Source organism: Chamaea fasciata, unplaced genomic scaffold, assembly GCF_029207755.1.
Source record: "Chamaea fasciata isolate MVZ Bird 193981 ecotype frontalis unplaced genomic scaffold, bChaFas1.0.hap1 SCAF_7, whole genome shotgun sequence".
In the NCBI taxonomy this organism is placed as follows: domain Eukaryota; kingdom Metazoa; phylum Chordata; class Aves; order Passeriformes; family Sylviidae; genus Chamaea; species Chamaea fasciata.
The window spans coordinates 46936323-46954972 of record NW_027094092.1 but is presented as its reverse complement, the minus strand read 5'-3'; the positions used below and the strand labels follow the sequence as shown (position 1 = coordinate 46954972).

At 37.7% G+C, this 18650-nt stretch overlaps 1 protein-coding gene across 1 annotated transcript; it reads right to left on the bottom strand.

The window, feature by feature from the left end:
• Positions 1 to 4726: 4726 nt before the first annotated feature.
• Positions 4727 to 18634, bottom strand: CPSF2 (cleavage and polyadenylation specific factor 2). Its single transcript, XM_066188690.1, has 15 exons — positions 18574 to 18634; positions 17860 to 18045; positions 16223 to 16382; positions 16033 to 16138; positions 14422 to 14551; positions 13973 to 14088; positions 13240 to 13427; positions 12539 to 12829; positions 11335 to 11435; positions 10802 to 11002; positions 10046 to 10198; positions 9259 to 9484; positions 7281 to 7580; positions 6196 to 6330; positions 4727 to 6050 (listed from the first exon to the last, which is right to left on the bottom strand). The coding sequence occupies exons 2-15, from the start codon at positions 18006 to 18008 to the stop codon at positions 5958 to 5960; spliced, it is 2349 nt and encodes a 782-aa protein (XP_066044787.1). The 5' UTR covers positions 18009 to 18045; positions 18574 to 18634; the 3' UTR covers positions 4727 to 5957.
• Between the last annotated feature and the right edge of the window lie 16 nt (positions 18635 to 18650).

Here is an 18650-nt window from a genome sequence, read left to right as displayed (position 1 = left end):
CAGTTTTCATCACCTAAGAGGATTATACAACAACAGGCAGGTTTTTAATGCTTAAAGCTCTTAGAGCAAACTTGTTTCTTCTGACCTTATGAGTTTGTATGAATTCTTCTCTTCCAGGAAAACAGTTACAGGGCATACTGGAAGTTCTATTAAATAATGCAGGAGTGGAGTTTTTTGGATTTTTTATTTCTTATCAGAGTGGTAATACATAGCCTATCAAAGACAGTAAAACTTGAAGTTCACTGTATGAAACAATCTTCTTGTCCCAAATACCCATAACTATGTTCCTCTTCTATCACTGTGAGGAAGTGTTAGAGCTGAAAGGAAGGATCAGTTCACGTACCACTGAACTGCAACCACTCCTCAGAGTTCCTCTGCCAGAAAACACTAACACACCCTTTAAAATACAGAATTAAGAATTTTATTAATATAATTAATGTAGTTGATCTGAAACAACAAGCCCTTTCATCCCTTGGTTAATACTGGTCAAGCAGCGTGATGTACATTAACAGTTCCCAACATATCCTGTGTATCATGCCATTTTAGATCATCCAAACCATTCAATGAAATATCTGCCCTTCCAGTACCCTTCATGGAAATGAGTTTCTACAAAAGCTTGTGCTGTTATAATGGAAGATTTCAACTTCACTGGAAATAAAAAAACTACTCTTAAAAAAATAATTACTGTTCACTTCAACTCTGGCTAACCACCCTATTCCACACTTGTACAAAAAAAGCCACACAACAAGACTCCCAAAATAAATGTTGGTGGTGCAGGATGGACATGATCTGCCAATGTGCTCTTGCAGCCCCGAGAGCCAGTTCTATCCTGGACTGCATACAAAGCAGCGTGGGCAGCAGAGTGAGGGAGGCAATCTGCCCTCTACTCCACTCTGGCAAGACCGCACCCGAAAAACTGCATCCAGCACTAGAAGGACATGGACCTGTTGGAGCAACTGCAGAGGATGACCACGAGGATGATCAGGGGGCTGGAGCACCTCTCCCGTGAGGGCAGGCTGAGAGAGTTGGGGTGGTCTAGCCTGGAAAAGAGAAATCTCTGGGGGAAACCTTAGACACCTTCCAGTACTTAAAGGGGTCCTTATAGAAGAGCTGGACAGAGACTTTTTACAAGGGCACGTACTGATAGGACAAGGGGAAATGGCTTTAAACTGAAAGAGAGTAGGTTTAGATTAGGTACTACGAAGAAATTCCTCACTTTAAGTGGGGGTGACATACTGGCACAGGTTGCCAAGAGAAGCTGTGGATGGCTCATCTCTGGAAGTGCTCAAGGCCAGGCTGGACCAGGCTTTCAGCAACCTGGTCTAGTGAAAGATGTCCCTGCCCATGGCAGAGCACTGAAACCAGATGATGATCTTTAAGGCCCCTTCCAAACCAAACCATTCTACGACTCTATGACATTTTCATCTTTATATTGTATCTCTTACCCAATCAAAGAGTCTCAAGAGAAGGTAAGACTTAATACTCGTAAAAGTATTTTAAAAATAAAAGTCAACAGGCAATTTTATACATTCTTTTGATCTAGTTTCATTATCTCATTTTGAACTACCATTGGTTACTTACAGTTTTCAGACCAAGAACTACAACCCTCTTTACTAGATATATTTATCAGATTTGACTGTGAGATCATCTTCCTCAGCACTTCCTCTTCAAAACTATGAAAACATCTCTAAAAGCCATGAAACAGAATATCATGAAACCTTTGGATCCTTACAGTCAGACTACTTTTGACAAAGACTCAAAAAATTTCAGTCATTTTCATGGTTTAGAAACGGTATTCTCCAATTTAGTGTTCCCAGCAAAACACTCCAAACCATGTGCCACTTGTTCACTCCTCCCTTCCCCTCTTGGGGCTGAAGAGAAGAATTGGAGTCACAAAAAGTGAAGATCATGAGTTAAGATAGGAACAATTTACCAGAAACAGCAATGAAATAAGAAAATGAACAGTAACAGCAACAACATTAATAACAAAAGTGTACAAGGGAAGTGAGTGATTCCCATGCAAATGCTCATCCCTGCAACAAAAGGAGCCACACAATACCCAACCACTGCCAGGAAGGGACCCATCCCCCACTCTTGGAAAATGACCTGAGGTGGCATGGAATAACCTCTAGGTCCTGACCATGCACCTCCTGGCTGCTGCAAAAATCAACCCCATCCTGGCCAGAACCAGATTTAAGTGCTTTCCCCAGGCAATAAATTCCCCTTTCCTACCTGAGGTATTAATACATGTCATGCCTTATCAAAGAAATCTTGATTCTGTACAAGTGTTTTAGGGTACAACCATCTTTAACAATTATTTGGATTGAAGGGTGAGGAGGGAGCATGTCTCTGTTTGTTAATTCCTAATAAATAGCATTTGACTCCAGTTAAAAGCTAGTAGAGATATGGGAAAGTCCCTACATTTCCAAGCAAGTTGTAGCAGCAAGTAGATCTCAAATGCTCTCACAAGACTGTTACTCTGAAAGAATGTTGGGAATCCTACCTTTCCATCAACGGCGTATTTTGAGAAGTGAATCTGGTTAAATTTAAATATTGTTGAAGGATGAAGAAGATTTTCAGCTTCACTTCACCTCCAGTCCATACTGTCAAAGTAAAATGATTAAAAATGAAACTGTCACAATGTTATTTAACTCAGGGTAAAGCTGTGTTTTAATAATAGGAACAGCATCATAATTAGGATTATTAGCATAATTAGCTAGAATTATTTTTTTATCATTAGAGTTGTGCTTCTTCATTCCCTTAATCTTTTAAAGCATGTCTTTGCATTCTACTGCAGAGGTACAGGAAAAAGAGACAACAAAAGCTAGGATTCTCCCACAAGTACTACAAACTGGGTCCCTCAGTTTAGGAAGGACGTTGAGACACTTGAGCGCGTCCAGAGGAGGCAGCGAGGCTGGTGAGGGCCTTGGAACACAAACCCTGTGAGGAATGGCTGAGGGAGCTGGGGGTGTTTAGCCTGGAGAAAAGGAGGCTGAGGGGCGACCTTACCACTCTCTAAAACTTCCTGAAAGGTGGGTGCGGTCAGGTGGGGGTTGGTCTCTTTCTCCAGGCAGCAACTGACAGAACGAGAGGACACAGTCTTAAGCTGCCCCAAGGGAAATAGAGGTTGGATACTAGGAATAAGTTTTTTATGGAAAGAGTGATAAAGTACTGGAATGATCCACCTGGGGAGGTGGTGGAGTCACCATTCCTGGATGTGTTTAAAAAAAGACTGGATGTGGCACTCAGTGCTATGGTTTAGATAAGGTGTTAGGGCATGTGTTGGACTCAATGATCTTGAAGGTCTCTTTCAACCTAGTGATTCTGTGATTCTGTGACTTGGGGGATGGAAGAAGGCAAGTTTCCATATTTACTGTGTCTCCTCATACCCTTGGCTCTTCTTATCTGAGGAATCTGAACTATGCAGGAGCCCTGTAAGGAAATATTTTTAACTGGTGAACACCAAAACTGGGTTTGAAGTTAAGTTCTTACCCTCAGGAGCAACAGAGCACAGAATAAGAAACAGTACTCTATCACATTTTTACTGCTAATGACAAAAATGTAGAAGCCTGAAAACACAACTTATGGATCACGGCAGTACTGACATTTTGTGAAGGTAAGGGGAAATTAATCTTTTAGTTCAGGTAAAAACAAGAACCAAACTAGTAACTCTGAAAATTACATAGAGAAGTTCAATTACTGTCTAAAGCAAATCATAGTTAAGAATGTATCAGGGAATGCTCAGAATAGGCAAAATTAATGGGCATTGGCCTCAGGGGCACACTGCTTTACAAGCACTGAATGCCCAGCTGAGGAGGCACACCTGCCCCACACCACCAGCGCAGCCTGTGATACACTTGCTACAGACATCCAGAACTCCAGTCCCAGCACTGAGCTGACTACTTTCACCTTGCATGTCAGCTTTCTAGGTCTGATTTCACACTTCAGCCACACTCCTGCTGAATAGACTAAAATAAGAAGTCAGCTGTTTTGCTTATACTTGAGCCTTTTCCTCAGTGATAGCACTGCTTTGGGATTCTCTGTCAGCACACACTAGAATTAAGCGACTGATAACACTAAAATTTTGTGATCTTAGCCAAATTTGTATCAGTAGGTTAGAAAAATAAACAAAACTGATAGAAAAGTTTATGATCACACTGTGTTGTCTTTATCCTTTTTTTTAAAAACAGCACTATTTCTACCTCCTAAGGTGTTTTTTCTTTATTAGTATATTCCATGCAGGCATATGTGATCCCTTCCCATCCTAAGCCCTCAATGTTAAAGTCCTAAGGCCAATATGATTATGTACAAAGTACCTCACTTTATAAAAGTTCACAAGTATCAGCAACAGTAGTAATTCAATAGTATTCAGCAACAAGTATTCAGTATCATACAGATTTACATAGCATTGCTACAAAACCATTTCTATGAAGCTCCGGTTGTCAATATAAGGGAAATACACATTTTTCTAGACTGTTAAGAAAAAAACCCACAATCCTGAGCTATCTAGTTATCCCTAGATTTTGTGTAAGAAAATACATTTTCACTCAGTATTATATTTTCAAGTGTTTTACATTTCTAGTATACAGCTCTATCAAACGTTTAATACAGTCTTCACTTTTAAGCTAGTATTTTAAACAGAAAAGTCTGTAGATCAGATAGCAAACTTTTGTGGAGAATGAACTGCAAAGTAAATTATCTTTCCATTGGTAGCCCACAGGGCTAATTTTTGCCACTTTTTCAAAAGGTTTTATTTAAGCATACACACAAAGAGCATATATTACATTGCTGTTTTATGTAAAAACCAAACAACCCTCCATTGCCAAAGCTGGTGTTTCACACATGGACAGGGGAGAAAAGGATTAAATAAACTCGAGAGGCCATTTGTTTTCATAAGTTAATTTCTGAGAAATTAATGAACTCAAAACTGTGTTTATCCTTACCTAAAAAGTAAGGTAAACTCCTAGCATCAGCAGCTACAATAAGTCTCACTGTCAGCTAGAATAGAACATGGCACAAAATCATTAAATACATCACGTGAACTCAGATTTCAAGAGAAAAGATCTTCCTGAACTTGGCTCATGGCACTCTGAACAAACAGCAGTGCATGAATAAAGGCTTTAGACTTCGAAAAGTATTAAAATCAGAACTCAGAAAAGGTTTTACAATTGGCATAATTTTGCAATAGCTAGGAGTTACAAATTCTGTAATTTTGTGCAGAAGTTACTCTGACACATCATTACTGCATTTTAAACTGCCTGAAAATATCATCCAATCTTCTTAGAGTAATTGCCCAAGTAATTTTTTATCCTACAGATTACAACATGAAATGCTGTTTCAGAACAAATCAGTAAGACGGAATAGATACAGCATTAATATGCAGCCAGATTAACACTGGGGAAACTTAAGGCAGTCTAGCTTTAAGTGGGCTGTTACTAATGTAGTTCAACTAAACTCAATTTAAAAACAAAAGAGAAAAATATTTGAGACTGTTCCCCAAATCAAACTTACTAAAAAAACCCCCAAGCAACTGAAACCAAAAACAACCACACAGAAACCAAAACAAATGAAACCAAAGAAACCAAAGTTCTTCATCCAGTCTTATTTTAGAACAAAAGAGTGACTTTTACATGTTTCATACTCTTTGACAGGAAATCTGTGAAACCAAAACGTGCCCTGACAAATTGAACCTTTCCTGAGAAGCATTCATAATCATAAACTCATTTATAATGTGTTATGTGGGAGATGCCAAGTTGTAACTGTTTAAGAGTCAACTACATGGAATGTACCAACAGATTTATGAACAAGAGTAGAGTTACTTACATGTTCATGGCAGCTAACTGTTCTTTATGAACTAGGTTTCCCTGTATAAATTAAAAAACTACAAAAAGTCAGAACTGGGAGAAACCTCCATTGTCTGTAAAAGTTCAAGAGAAAACACCTCTGCGGCACTTTTCTTAGACAATAGCATATTGCTCATATAAAAGGTCTCTTATCCTATAGAAGTCCTGGCAGAGGCAGCCTTCCAATCCAATACGCCCTGTTTCAGTCTGAAACAAAAGACATGTTTTAATTTAATATCTTTACACGAATGAAAAACTTCTTTCATTACTAAAATAATCTTTCATTTGTTACTGAAATATATGTATTTTTATGATATTATTTGCCAAAGAGATTAAAACACAGAACACCTACCCTGCGGACAGCCACCAGGTTGTTGCACACAAGCACTCCTCCAACAAATTCAGCTTGTATACCTTCCCGCAAGAGAACCTGCTTGAAGTCAGACAGTCTTGGCTCATTCATAAACACAGACTGATGTCCAAGAACCTTCAAAACAACACACACATTTTTACTACTTCTATTTAACACCTTCCATTTTTTCCAAAGATATCATTATTGCGTAGGCAGCAGCGTGGCCAAGACTACAGGACTCTAAATTAGTTCTACTTCTGTTCACCTGCAGCGAAACATCTTCAGAACAGAAAAGCCTTAGAAGTTACCCGTCACAAAACGCAAATGTTTTCCTTTGCTTGCATACTGAAGACAAATAGAAAGCTACAATGAAGATCCCCCTTCCAAGCCATGCTATGCCAGGGATCGAGCTGCAGTGAGCTGTACTGCTTATCAGTACAGGGCGTTATGATGGTTGTCATGAATCTGAACAGACTTTAGAGGTGTCTCCACAGTTCTCTAGCTCCCAGAACAGACTACATTTAGGACTGTGAAACACAGAATCTTAAAAAGCAATTCTAGGATTAAAAGGTACTGGAATCATTCAACAGAAAGATAAAATAGTATCTCCTAAAACGAGAAGTATTTTAAGAGTTAGGGTAAATTTATAGAAAAGATAAATTTCATGAACTCTCAAATCATTACTATAGAAGCAGACATATGAATGTCAAAGATCTGTATCTCAAGTATATGAAGTATTTTTCATAGCATCAACAAAACATAATAAAATCCAGAAGTGACTAACACCAACTGATTTCTCTATCTGCAAGTACTGATTACAGATATGACATATACTACTTAAAATGTTATTTCATAAATACATGGCACTGTATGCTAGGTACTGTTAATGGATGCAAAAGATCACCCTTACTGAAAAGCATAAAAGCTGAACAAAGCACAGCACTGGGTATAATAAAGAGAAACCCAAACATGAAAGCCCAGTTTCCTTTGAGTAAGATTGCAGTATCAACCTACAAACACCAGAAAAAGACAATTGAATACAGAGGTCTTCATAAAAGAAATCCAGACCATCATAATTTCTGTACCTCATGAGGTGGCAGAGGTTCCAAAGTAGGAATGATCTCGCTCTCCTCACACATCTCCTTGTCATCATCACCAAAGAGGCTTTTCATGGCCTTCTGCTGTGCAATCACACTCGAGTCTGAAGAAGGCACATCCACTTGCATCTCTAAGTCCTCATCTTCTCTCAACTCTCCCTCTTCCAAAATAACTCCAGTATCCACTTTTGAAACCCTCATGTCCAGAACACCATCTATCCAAGCCAACTCAGCATCCTTGGCTTTACAGAACTGAAGAGAGCTGACAAGAGAATCTTTCAATCTGACCTGGGTTGCAGAAAAATAGAAGTACTATTAGTTTCAGGGAAAATACAGAGGTCTTCAGGCTTTAAAGATTAGGGAGTTTCTCCTTATCATCTTTCCAATGGGTTTAATTCATGCAGTCCTGTGGAGAGAAAGGATGCAACTGGTTATCACCAAGGCAAGATATTTTGTAATTTAATATGTGTAACACTCATATCACAACTTAAAAAGGAGCAGAGATCAACACCTTTCTCATCTTGGCTAAAATAAAAAAGAATCTGCAAATCTGCAAACCTGACTTAAATTTACAGCAAGAGCAATCATTTCCTTTAAAAAAACAGAAACCTTTTTTGCAGCTGAGTTGTTCCTCAGTTGGTCTTCGCAAGTTCAGAAAGTTCCTATAGATACATTTAGGTTACTGATGAATAGTTCAAAATTTCAACCCTCCAAAAAAATTGTAATTACTACCTTATTGTAAGAAAGGATGTTGCCAAATAGGAGACTTTTAAGTGCCCTTACCATGATTCCTCTGGTGGAGTCTGCGACTTTAATCTTTATTTAAAGCTCTACTCTTAGAGATTGTTATCCATATTAGAAAGTCCATGATTCCCACAGTGCAATCAAGGCTGCAACCGTGTGAAAGATACAACCACCAGCTATCCACCCCTGTGCAGCACAGCCACTCAGATGACACTGTGACACTGACACTGCACTTACATCTATTACTTTCAAATTCAACATTGCCAGTGCACTTCTCCTGGGTCATTTTTTACACACCAGCAACTATCACAGCCTTAAAAAACAACAAAAAAACCCCAGCCAACAACCAACAAACCACATGCAGAAAACACGCAGTATTAAGGCTGTCATAACTAGATGATTTCATAATAACTGAAATTTTCTGCTTTCTAGAGGGTAACAGATTTTTCTCTGGAAAGGAACAGAAGTACCTCTTTCAACAATTCAACCAATGTTTTTCTATTAACTTTAAAAGAATAAAGGAATAAAGGACTACTGCAAAAAGTGTTTGTGAGAGACTTCCCTCTAAACAACCTCAAAAATTTAATTTGGACCATAAACAACTTTCACATAATTCACACAAGCTATTCCAGCTTTCTTATTTAGAACTTAATATATTGTATTTAATTTTCATGGCTAAAACACAGCAATACATTATTACAACCTTACTTTCCAAGAATCATCATAGTAAGTTTTTAGGGGGAACAGGTATCTTATTTGTTTTTACCATTAACTTGCTCCTAATTTCACATGTTCACTCTTAGGTACTATTTAAGTATAAAGAATTTTTTATTCCAGCTCTTTGAGGCTCCATTTGAGATTCCAAAGAGAATTCTGAATTTCAGCTAGTATACAATGGTATTCTAAATATAGGCATCATAAATTTGTAAATACTTCAATAAAGCAAACTGATGGCCCCGTGGACACAAACATTGCCTTTTGCCCTTCTGGTAAAAACACACTGATCTCACATTCAAACTTTCAAACACTTCTGAATAATAAGCCTCAGGAGAACGTTTATCTAGAAAACCAAAAAACACTACTAATGCCTTGACCGCACAAAACTAATTGTACTCACAGGTAGTACTACTTCTCTCCTAAAGAACAGAGGGCAAACTACATTCTGCTCACACAGCTCTACTACAGTCCACAGTAGTTACACATCTAAATTCCAGTACCTTACCTGGTAAATGTGAGTTTCACTTGTAGCATCTACAGTTTCATGAAGTTTGGGCATGTAAACTTTAATATCTTTTCCACCAAAAGCTCTGCAACATTCTGCAAGGTCCTGACTGGCCTCAGGTGGTCCATGGACAATGACCAGTTGTCTTGGTTTCATTTGGTTAATAATTTTTTTAATTGAGTCCCCATCTGAACGTCCTTCATAGTCAATGTATGTAACTCTGGCTCTAGTTTCAATTAAAAACCCAAGAAAAATCTGTTTTAGTTTACAAGATTAAACCTTTGAGTGTTCCAAAATACTTCATTAAGATATTTTTTAATTATTGTGTATCAACAAAAGCTATCAGCACAAGGTATATTATGGATCTGAAAAATACAGTTGTCAACTATTAGCATGTGTGTATTTAACACTATATATTCACAAAATTCACCTACAAGGTAACAAAAAAATTAAGTTATCTATGAAATAAACATATTTGAATATGCTATCCTTTTAACAAAACATATTTAAGTATCTATGCTAACATACTATTTTATCATTTCTTCTGTCTCTTCCAGTTGTCTCCATAAGACAGGAAACAATACAAATTTCTTAAGAGTGGAGAACCATAAGACTGTTCTGTGCTCCCAGAAAGACTAGTAAAAAATACAACTTAGCTTGGGGAAAAAAAAAATAAACAAAAATCAAGTTCTTTCCCACTTTCTTAAATCCAAGCTAGCCTTTTACCCAATTTGCACTGTACCCACGCCACTGTTCTCGCAGAACGGAGAAGAACAAAGTTACTCACTTGATTTCCATGGATTCTGTTGCAGAAATACACTTGGTAGGAACATCTGATAAATCCTGGTCCATAGGCTCCTCTCCATTTGTCAAACCAGACTCTAATTTGCTTTTTTCTTCTTCTGTTGCTTGAAGTTCTGGAACTAGAAAATCCTCAGGTCTAAAGAATGAAAGGCATTTTGCATTTTAGAGTAAAACCAAAGCACTACCTAATATAAAAACAAACAGTGCTGATTTTTATTACTAAGATTTTTTTGTAACTGTTATTGCCAACAATTTTACTACACCTGCCAAATATTTCCGTACTTGAACGGAGCTGATTTGGAAAATACGACCTTCCTATCTTAAAAAAAGAACTTGAATAACTTAGGAAATACTAGCAAACTGAGGATTTCTAGCAAGTATTCCTTATGTAAAGCTGTCAAATACCACTAAATTTTGTTAGGATGGACAGTGTTTTCTCACCTCACCAATTTAACATTAAGTGAAATTTAAAGCAAAAGAAAGTCAGCTTAAAATAATTTAAAATCTTCTATCTCAAAAGATTAAAAAAAAAAGCCTGCAGTGAAAATATATCCCAAGAGGTGTGAACACAGGTGAAGGATCAGCACTCTGCAGCTTCAATCCTTATCACAAGCTTTCTGTAAAGACTTAGCAGTTTGAAGAGCATATAGCAATGCTGCGAAAGACAAAAAACGGTGAAATCCTTCTAGTCTTTGATTATTTCATAGCCACTATGTTAGCATGCATTACCACCACATACTTGATAATTTCACCATATTCATCCCATTTAATTCTTTCTTCAGGAGCTGGAAACATTGGGTAAGATTTTTTTGCCTGTTTGAAGAAGCTTCCTTTCCGGCTACCTTCACCTTTCATCATCAAATCATGTTTGGTCTTATGTAAAGTCGGCTGATCAATATCCTCTTCAGCATCACTCTCATCACTGGAATCAATATCTGCCCTGAAATGACATCCCAAAAAAACCTAGCACTTCTTTTTTTTCTTCATGTTTCATATTACATAAACACACTGATAGAAAATAACAGGTGACATAACACTAACCAAGGCCAAAGACAGTTTATGTATCTGAGAAAGAGCTCAGTCAAATGGCAAATGAAAATGGGTCTATGGGAACAACAGATTAAAGACAACCCCTCTTGATTCCTCAGGGCGCTCAGACAAGTCTACTGATACTCTGATTTTCATTTAGGCCTGAAAAGAGTTGAAGGAGCAGAATAATCACACAGAAATCTCAACTCTGATCATAACAGCAGAATGAGCAAACATACTTACTCTTTAGACTGCTCTAACTTCTTAGCTGCTTCTTTCTTTAGTTTCTCCTTTTCTAGGTATTCCTCAAGTTCTTTTCCTTCCAACTTGACACGTTTTCTCAACTGCAGATAGAATTAAAATTAATGTTACTGTGAGTAGCTGACACAACTTTAATACTTCTCCTAAATGCTGCTGACAAGAATATTTGTCCTTAGGTACCAAAGGCAAGTATAAATTGTATGTCACATACAAGACAAGACTAAGGCAAAAATGTCAACATCATGATAGGGTCAATTTGTACAGTCTACTTTAAATGAAAGCATTTCTAAAAATATTAAAATCAATTAAGCTTTCCAAAAATTTCTGAAAATGTCTTCAGGAAATACCTCTTCAATAAGCAAAGGCAAACACTCTTAGATGAGCAGTGAGGCAAACACTCTTAGATGAGCAGTGGGTTTTTATCATTTTTCTATCATTAACAGCAAACCAGAAGAACCTAGCAAAGTCATACTAGCTGGCAAAACAATGCTAGAATTTGTTTCTTGTTTTCTGAGTACAGGTCACTTTAAATAAACTGAATTTTAATAAGAATCTAATACTGTAATTCGATTACTTAAAACCAATCTAAAACCAAAATAAAGCATCATCATCAGTATTGAAATTATCACTGCAATCAGGGGACTTCAATAAATTAACAACCTAGAAAGAGATAGACACAGGTGCACAGATTATTGAAAACAATTTGGAAGCATGAATAGCAATGAACTATCTCCTAATTCCCAGCATTTGCTTATCTTTCTAATTCTGTTGGGATATATTATACTAATTTGACTTGATTGTCCCCACAACCAAACCTGGAGAATTTCTAGCAAGACTAACCCATCATATGTGCTGATCTGTACATCAACTGCAAGAAAACTTTTTTTCTATTATAGGAGAAACACAAAGGAAAGAGTTGTCTAAAAATAAATATGTAAAAGGGACTTCATGCTCAGCTCTATTAATTATGCCACACCATGAAAAAGCATTTTGCAGTTCTCAGTTGGAGACCTATTGTTATGTAAATTTATCCACAATTTGATAAATACGCAATATACCGATTTCAGGTTTTTCTCCACTACTAGAAGCACTTCCAGAAGATCAAAAAAGAAACTAAATTCAGTTTTGCCCACATGAGCCCAGATGGCCCACAATAAAAACCTGGAGCTGTAGGGACAACTCTTACCTCAATATCTATAACTTTTTCAGCAGGATTATCAATCAGGAATCGTGCTAATGTTCCAGGTGTAGTGCGATAAGTTAAAATGATGGAGTTTTTGGAATCCTGGCACCATTGAATGAAAAGATCTCTAGAAAACCCACACTCCAAGTCAGGCTGACTGGCAAGAACAACTTTTGGACTAGGCACTCGAGCCAGATCAGACAGACTGTGACATAAGGAGAGATGGCGGAACTGAAAAGGGTTGTTTCTCTTGTCTTCAAAGCACCTCATCAACTTGTCACTCATCCATTCAACCTAAAATATGTATTAGAGAAAGTTATCTATACAAATACAAGTTCTTCAGCAGTACAAGCTTGATGTTAAGTACAGGACGCAATATGCCCATGATTACTTCAGTATTTGTCAGCAGGTACAGAAATAATGTTGAGCATAACCAACACTGAAATAAGTACTTTAAGTTCTCTTTTTTAACAACTATAAACTATGCTAACAAGTATTATCATAAAAACAGAAATCAGTATCAAGAACCATGCCCACTGTCACAACTGGATGCTGCGTTACTTGATCAAGAGTTGAGACAGAAACACGCACCACAGAATAAGGACATTCCCCCAGTATTTTGCCATTTTTTACCATTAAAAAGAAAAGTTTTTGCATAAATGTCCCTTTACTCTTCACAATTGGATTTTAAAATCAAAACAAACCTGTGATTTAGAGAACTCCACTACATTGTAGCTAACATTATTCAAAAGTGCAAGAGAGTAGACTCCTAATCCTGCATCTTTTGTTCTCCAGATCTGATCAAGAAGCTGAGCAAGTTCCAGAACTCTGCCTGCTGTATCCACGGCTATTAATACATTTCCATCACCTCGTAATGTCTCCAAAACATTAGCTAAAAAGAATTAAAAACAAAACAAAAACCTACTTATACTTTGAATCAAAGTTAGAAGGTTTGTGGTGTGGCTGGGAATTTTTTTTTGTTTGTTTTATCACACTAGCAATCATACTCTAAAGTATACTGAACACAGAAACAAATGAAACTTCAAAGGAGATCCAAATCCACACTTCCACCAAAATTAAAGGGAGTTGGAGTTTTCTCAGTAGCTCTGAAGATCTCCCTGCCTTGGTATTTCTTTCATTAAAAGACAACAGAAAATGGAGTTTAAAAAAAAGGAAGTGTTGAGGAAGGTAATTTAAAAATCCCAGAAAAGATTTAAGGACACTGGGTAAAATACACTGTTTTCAAATACCATTCATTGTTGTTAGGAAAACATTTAACTCACAGGATCAGTATCATCAGAAAAGAGTAATTCAAAACTTGTTACATTTTAATAAAGGTTCTTAAGTTTAGATGCTGATGAATTTCTCACAGAAAAATAATTTATAGTAGCTAATAAATCACATTACTGACATTTTTGAAGCCCAAACAATACATACTCAGCAGCTGTTCATCCCTCTGCTTCCTCCTGGGTTGTACATAAGTAGCATTAAATGAATCTGTAATAAGCAATGAAGGCCTGCTCAACATTTCCAAGGAACATCCATTCAGATGGCTGTGGAAAAAAGGAAAAATCTCACTTTTTTGCATTTCTATTTTACAAGAAAAAATAAGAAAGATAGATTCCAGATATTTGCATGTACAGAAACCAAACTACCCAGCTGCTAAATGCTTCCTGCTTCAAATTTACAAATAAATAAAAATGAATGGAATAAAGAAACCTATGCTAATGCTTGCTTCAAACTGATTAATCTGGATGCAAATGAAATTAGGTGTCTTATTAGAACTGGAAATGCACTTCTGGAAATGCTTCCACACTTCTTTATCACTCACAAAATGATACACACCCAACTCAGCTAAGAACTCTACATTATTATGTTGAACTTACATCTCCCTCTTGTGGTTGAAATCAACGGCATAAACAATTTCTTCCTCTCCATCCTTGACAATCTTCCAAATTGTGCCTCCTATCATGTGACCAGCTGGTAATGGTGTGATTGACAAACCATGTCCTTTGCCTACAAAGGTTTTCAGTATTTTAGGTTAATTACACATATTAAAATCCATTACTTTGAACAAGAGATGATAGTAACTTTAAACAACTGACTGCTTAAATTACTACTGAGAAAAAAAAAGCAGTAAATATCTGTCTTTCCCATCTAACCAGTAACGTCAAAACATTTTGCAATTCACTTTGATATTTTCTCCAGAATAAAGAAACTAAAGCAAAGATCACCTCTTCTCTCCACCTCCCACTGATACTCAGAGGCACCGCAGAGCTGCTGTAACTATAGACATAAATAACAGTAAATTATATAAAAAACATATCACAAGAAAGCAAGCAAAATGATGAAAGCCAGAATCCTCTCTGGGGCAACACTAAATGTTTACTATATCACTCACTTTTCAGGTACTTAAGAAAAATTGTATTAATTACACAATCTGGAAGCTTTCCAGAATGATAAACACACAATTCAAACCACAGCAGAAAAGGTGTTCATGTGCTGCAGTCAGGGCTGACAGAACTTTTCAGCACCTAATGCATTTTTCAAATGCACTGTTGCTCCCTGTCATTGATACCAGCCTGTGCCTTTGTCAGACTAAAAGGAGACCACCCACAACCATTACTCACTGACTCTGCTGCATAAAGTACACAGTAGTAATTAATAATTAAACATATATTATCTTCTTAAATGCCTCCATCAAGTCTTTTCAAATATCTTCAAACTAAATATAAAAGAAGTTGGTAGTTTTAAAGTTGTACACTGAAATTACTCTTTAGATGTAAAAATTGCCAGGGCAGACATAGCCTTGCACAACTATCTTGAAAAGGGGACAAAAGTCTTTCAAGGACAACATCCTCTTTCTATTTTCCAAATAAGAAGGCAAGCATTTTGGCAGCACTACTCATGAAGCTGTAAAATAGTGCACCTCAGAGACAAACTGCTGGTGGTCAGCCTGTATGTGTCTCTGTTCAAGAACAGAGTTTTTATTTTATTCTGATCTTTACATTCACACAACTGGAAAGCTGCAGGTTGTCACAGGTCCTAGCAATACCCTACACTGAGTATGGTCTGAGCCACTGAAGGTCTCCTCATTAAATCAGGCACGTGCTATAACTCCATCTCTGCAGCCTGCCCTAGAAAGCTTTCCCTTGTGTTACTGGCTATGAAAAGTTCTGAGGTATCTGCCACTAGACGTAAGTAAATACTCTTAATAGACATCAGTAAATTCCAAGAAAAGTTACAAAAACACAGAAGAGAGACAAACATCTAAACATCCTTTGGCATGACCTCTTCCATATAAAGTGAAAATTCCAACCATTTCTAAATAAAATTGCTGAGGCAATTGATACAGACTGACGTGAGGCTAATGAAATCAGCACTGCAAAACACACAGTATTTCAGAACTCAGTACCTTCTAAAAATTACTTCAACACTTAACTACTCTGTTGCCTTTCACTAAAAGTAATTTCTTGATGCTTTGGTGATAACTTTACCTTTCAAATTCACAATCTGAGAAAACTTCAGCTGTTGTATCTTATCAAAGGCTGCATCTACATCATCCAATGTAAAGAGTGTGAAATCTTCAGTATTATGGCGGGACTGAAACAAACAAAGAGGTACAGAGCATTCAAACACTCCACCATATCCAAGATGTTGTGTATGAAAGTATCAACTGAAACATACCTGGTAGAGATCATACATAAACATCTGTCCCATTTTATATACAGGAATAGTTGCATAAATGGCACAATTCAACCCCATTTTTCCAACTGCATATGGAAGTGCACCAAGGTGTAGAGGGTCAGGGTGGGAAAGAAGAACAGCATCAACCTGGTGTACGTGCCTGCAAAAAGAGGGCCAACAAAAGCCATTGAAAGGAGTTTTGTATGGTTTTGTATATCTCCTGCTAGGGCTATTTTGAGAAAACATACACAGTCTGAATGTCAAACAACGTAATTTAAACCCTTCAAGGTTTGGGACGGTTTTAAAAATCATAATTACAACTTACACGTGTTTCCTAATGTTCAAGTACTTAAAAACACAAGAGATTTCAGAAAGCATCACTTTAAGATCTGAAGATATAAGTTTCACATCAAACTCCTGACGAAAAAAACCTCAGTATAGAGGTGAACACCAGAAAGTAAATTAACTGAGGGACCCAAAAACATTATCAGTACAGATGTGCTACAAATTGCTTATACACCCAAAAACAGACTACACCTTTTCTTCTGATGAGAGTGACCAAGGAACAGGACCAAAAACACAACAATCCTTAAACGGATAAAGATCAAATCAAAATATACATCTTTAAATATAGAAAAGATCAAACATATCATTTAAGAAAAGCAGCACATGAGTTTTGGGGATTTTATTACTCTTAAAAACATTGTTCTTCCTTGCAAAGTGTTGCATAAAATTAGAACTCAGACTTAAACCTTTCTACATTTCAAAAATGAAAAACTTAAGGGCATAAAATACATGTAACAAATGAAAATAGACGCTGGACTAACAGCTTTTTGTTCCCTTGCATTGTAAGTGGGGCACACACATTCTTCTCGATGGCTGTTATGAAAAAGGAAATTTCATCTAATCACGTCTCAGATAAGACACTTGAAAAATTTCATGCGTTATCCTTCGTACCTAACAATCCTCACTTAAAAGGTTTCAAACACTGCAAGTGTGTCAATCCTATAAAACTAGTATCAAAAAGCTCAGTTTCTTTCCCAAATTTCCATGTTTCAGTCCTAACTTGGCAATCAACACAGCTCCTGGCTGTACATTCGCAGAAGTTCAGTATTAAAGTCTAGACGGATTCTGGTTTGGAGAGGTTTTTATTCCCTTTGCAGGGCTGGTGTCCTGACAGAAGGCGTTTTCCTCACAGTCTATTCAATTTGAAACAAGAGCCAAGCGTTGAACTGCTTTGTATTCAGTCTACATACACGAAGGCTTCCTCTCCCATCTAAAACTTAGCAAACTATTCTAAATTAGTTGAGAGCCAAGGCCAGTCTCCCCTAAACTGTCACATTTATGACAATAAAAAACAAATAATCCAAGCCGAAACAAACAAGGAACGGTTGAGAATTACAGTTGAGAGACACAATTCACTGGACTGACTGACATGAAATAATCTCAAGTTTTTGCGGGAAATGTTTCAGCAGTGTGATTCCCTTCACATATAACATACAAGAAGCAAAACAAAACAAAACAAAAAAAATTTTGCATTTAGCAACACCATACATTGTATCACTGCAAGGAATTTTGAAAACTTTCAAGAGAGATCAAGACCTATTTTAAAAAAGTGTATGAACTGAACTACTTACTTCCTCAGAGAATCAATAATATCCATAGAAAAGTTTTCATCCCAGCCACAGTCCAAAAGAAAACGAAACTCATCTACTTGCAAGAGATAGCAAAGGGCAGATTCCTCCTGCACCCCCGAGAGCGTAGTCAACTTAATAATCGATGTCATTTTCCCCTCCAAGTGTTTACTCTCCAAAAGAACTAATCTGAATGGGGGAGAAAATGTTTCATTGACTGACACAAAGAAAAGTTCCACTTACTTAGATCTAGCTTCACATATTCCTGAAAATATACAAGCTAACAGTGTTAACACTGTTCAATACAGCTGTTCGATGCCAATTAAGCCTCAGCTATTAACATTCTAGCGTTGCGGATCTTATTAGAAAGAGGTGGGGTTAATTTTCTACAGTATACATTAAGAGCAATGAAAAAATGGATCCTTAGGAGCAGCACAGCTAACAGCAGCTCCACGGAGCTGGATGAGGCCACCCAGAGATGGCACATCCAGGGCCGGGACCCCTCAAACCCAGGGCCCGCCCGAGCAGGGCCACAGCGCGGGCTGCGCCGGGGGCTCCGGGGCTCCAGCGCCCCACCGGGCCCCGGCGCGCGGGCCTGGCCTGACGGGACGAGTCTCGCTCGGCGGGGACGGCGTCGCGGGGGCGAGCCCTGCGCCCGCTCCAGTCCGAGACGAGGAGAACAAGGGGAAGAGGAGGATGATGTGAAAGAGCCGATACCTGCCGCCCTCAACCACCCCCAGCCCGCGCCGCGCTCGCCGCCATCTTGCGGGAGGCGGGGAGGAGGGGCAGCGGGC